At 35.6% G+C, this 2,330-nt stretch overlaps 1 protein-coding gene across 1 annotated transcript; it reads left to right on the forward strand.

Annotated features, from left to right (window-relative positions):
* Positions 1-563: 563 nt before the first annotated feature.
* LOC110852545 lies at positions 564-1,599 on the forward strand. Its single transcript, XM_022100646.2, has 5 exons — positions 564-759; positions 835-961; positions 1,027-1,129; positions 1,242-1,328; positions 1,418-1,599. The coding sequence occupies exons 1-5, from the start codon at positions 640-642 to the stop codon at positions 1,494-1,496; spliced, it is 516 nt and encodes a 171-aa protein (XP_021956338.1). The 5' UTR covers positions 564-639; the 3' UTR covers positions 1,497-1,599.
* The last annotated feature ends 731 nt before the right edge of the window (positions 1,600-2,330 follow it).

A 2,330-nucleotide genomic window follows, 5' to 3' on the forward strand; every position in this document is an offset into this window, starting at 1 on the left:
TCGAATAAATATTATCCATTTTAGACCAAGCAAATCTGTTGAAGGGGAAAGTTCCAGTTGTCTTTGACGTTATAAAATTTCGTCAATACTTTGACCATTCGAGGTGTGCATGATTATGACCACCAGTGGCCGCAGAAGCCGTGGGGACATGTGGGGACATTAACATTGTACGATAGTGGAGGGCGGGGTTTATATAACATGGGCAGAGATGGTGGGGAAATTACTTAAGACATTGTCCCCACGCTTCCGTGGTCACTGACGATAAATGTATAAGTACTCATGATAATGTCTAATTATGTAATAATTTGTCGCAATTGTGGTCCTGCCACCTGTTTAAATAAGTGTCAGTCCTATATACGTGCAACTTATGCAATGGTCCTAAAGAAATTCCATATCATGTCATGTCATGACGAAATTTGACACAATCTATGATCCAAGTTCCAACTACATCAAAAACTAATCATGACGATGTAATGTAATCATGATAAGTGACCAATGAGTTATCACATAGGCATAATTAAACGTCACTACTCCAATTGACAATTTCCATAAATAGTTGATCCACCTGTATCAATTTTCACTTCAACCATCATCAACTTCTGGTCATTACTACTCGCTCTCTGCATTAAATAATTTGAAATGGAACTCTGCAAAGTGCTCTTGACCTTTGCTTCTCTGGTCGTCGCGACATCGGCGGCAGATTGGCCACTCCCATCGCCGGAAAAGACTTACCTCGTCCAAAACAGTGAGGATCATGGGGTACGAATTTTCATAGACAATTTTTTTTTTCAAAAATTCAGAAATTCAGAATTTAGAATTTCATAATTTTTGTAGCTGCTCCTCGTCCCCCAAGGTTCGGGAGAGATGTGCAAACGACTCAGCCCAGTGTCCACTACGACCGAATTTTCCGCACCGTACGACGATAAGTACAAGTGGACCGTGACTGCTCCATTTAATTTCAGTAAGTAAAAGATCTGAAAGTTGTTTTATGCAAATATTTATGTATATTTTTTAATGTTTGGACAGCCGAAGGTGTCATCATTTACTCGAAACGTCAAGAATCCGGTTACATGATCAACAACCTGACCAATGATGAAAGCTACCCTCCATACTGCTACCTCATGTTTAGGCATGTCAACCTTTATTATAATTAATTAAATAATTAAATAATGAATAATTAATTAAGATTTAATTAGTATTGAAATATTAGATAATTATTTGTGTTATTATGAATTATTTAGGCATGTCAATCTTATTCCACGAGAAGGCTTCGGGGCAATGTTTTCCATTCAAGATGTCAACTCCAGGATGTGCCTTGCTTCCAGTGGGTAAGTCGATAAGTGAAGAAATGGACATAAGTACATAAGTACTTAACAGTTTTGTGTAATAATTATGTGTAATTGTTTATAAAATGCAGCTTAAACAATGGAGCACCACGTTGGCAATCATGCGAAGAAGTGGCTGCGCAGATTTGGGCCTTTATCGAAGCTCAGTAATTTTATCCAGGACTTGTCAATTTTAATCTTTTAATCAAAATTAAAAACCAATAACTTACTGTACATTTCGATTAATAAATTTGGTAAACATTCAGCAGCATAATTTACTTGTTTGTTGGAGTCATTTTTTTCGGAATAATTTTAATATAATTTTAATTCGCTATGCAGCTAAACAACTCTCTACGATGCATGTAAACATGAACGCACTTGACTTATCAATTAAACAATTACTGATTTGCTGACAATTTGTGAGTAGTTTTTTAGTCGTGATTTTTTAGTCCAAACATATCTCATTTTATCGTGATATGACTTTATGCATGATTATTTTTGGACAAGATTTAATATGAAACAAATTATCAGGGTTGGCCAAGATAATTTAACAAGATACAAGATATCAGATACAAGATACAAGATATATCTTGTATCTTGTATCTTGTATCTTGTGTAACGGAGTTTATCTTATCTTTTATCTTGTATCTGAACGTTTCGTAAAAGTATTTTTCTATTTTTTCCTATTACGTCCACTAGGTGGATGTATATATGAAAGGTATAGTATGTTAGCACGCCAGCCAATGTTAAATAAAAACGATCGTGTGGCGAAACCATACAAGATACGAGGTTGGTGTAAAAAACTTTATGACCGTCTTCCAAAAAGAGGGATAGGACACGCATACCGTTTTTCGAAATTTTGAAAACTTTTTGAAATATCGACGCCGACACGTCGGACGCAAAATAATCACTAAATATTTTTTCAAATGATTTGGGCGCATGATAGAGAAAAACGGGCGACAGGTTTATATCTATAGGTGCAATAGCTACAACTTTTGGTTGAAA

This window comes from Folsomia candida, unplaced genomic scaffold (genome assembly GCF_002217175.1).
Source record: "Folsomia candida strain VU population unplaced genomic scaffold, ASM221717v1 Fcan01_Sc007, whole genome shotgun sequence".
NCBI lineage: Eukaryota > Metazoa > Arthropoda > Collembola > Entomobryomorpha > Isotomidae > Folsomia > Folsomia candida.

Excerpts from the sequence above, each read along its gene's own strand:
- LOC110852545 (XM_022100646.2), top strand. The coding sequence starts at position 640 with ATGGAACTCTGCAAAGTGCTCTTGACCTTTGCTTCTCTGGTCGTCGCG. Across the intron at positions 962-1,026 it reads GACTGCTCCATTTAATTTCA|CCGAAGGTGTCATCATTTAC; the intron begins GTAAGTAAAAGA and ends ATGTTTGGACAG. Across the intron at positions 1,329-1,417 it reads ATGTGCCTTGCTTCCAGTGG|CTTAAACAATGGAGCACCAC; the intron begins GTAAGTCGATAA and ends TATAAAATGCAG.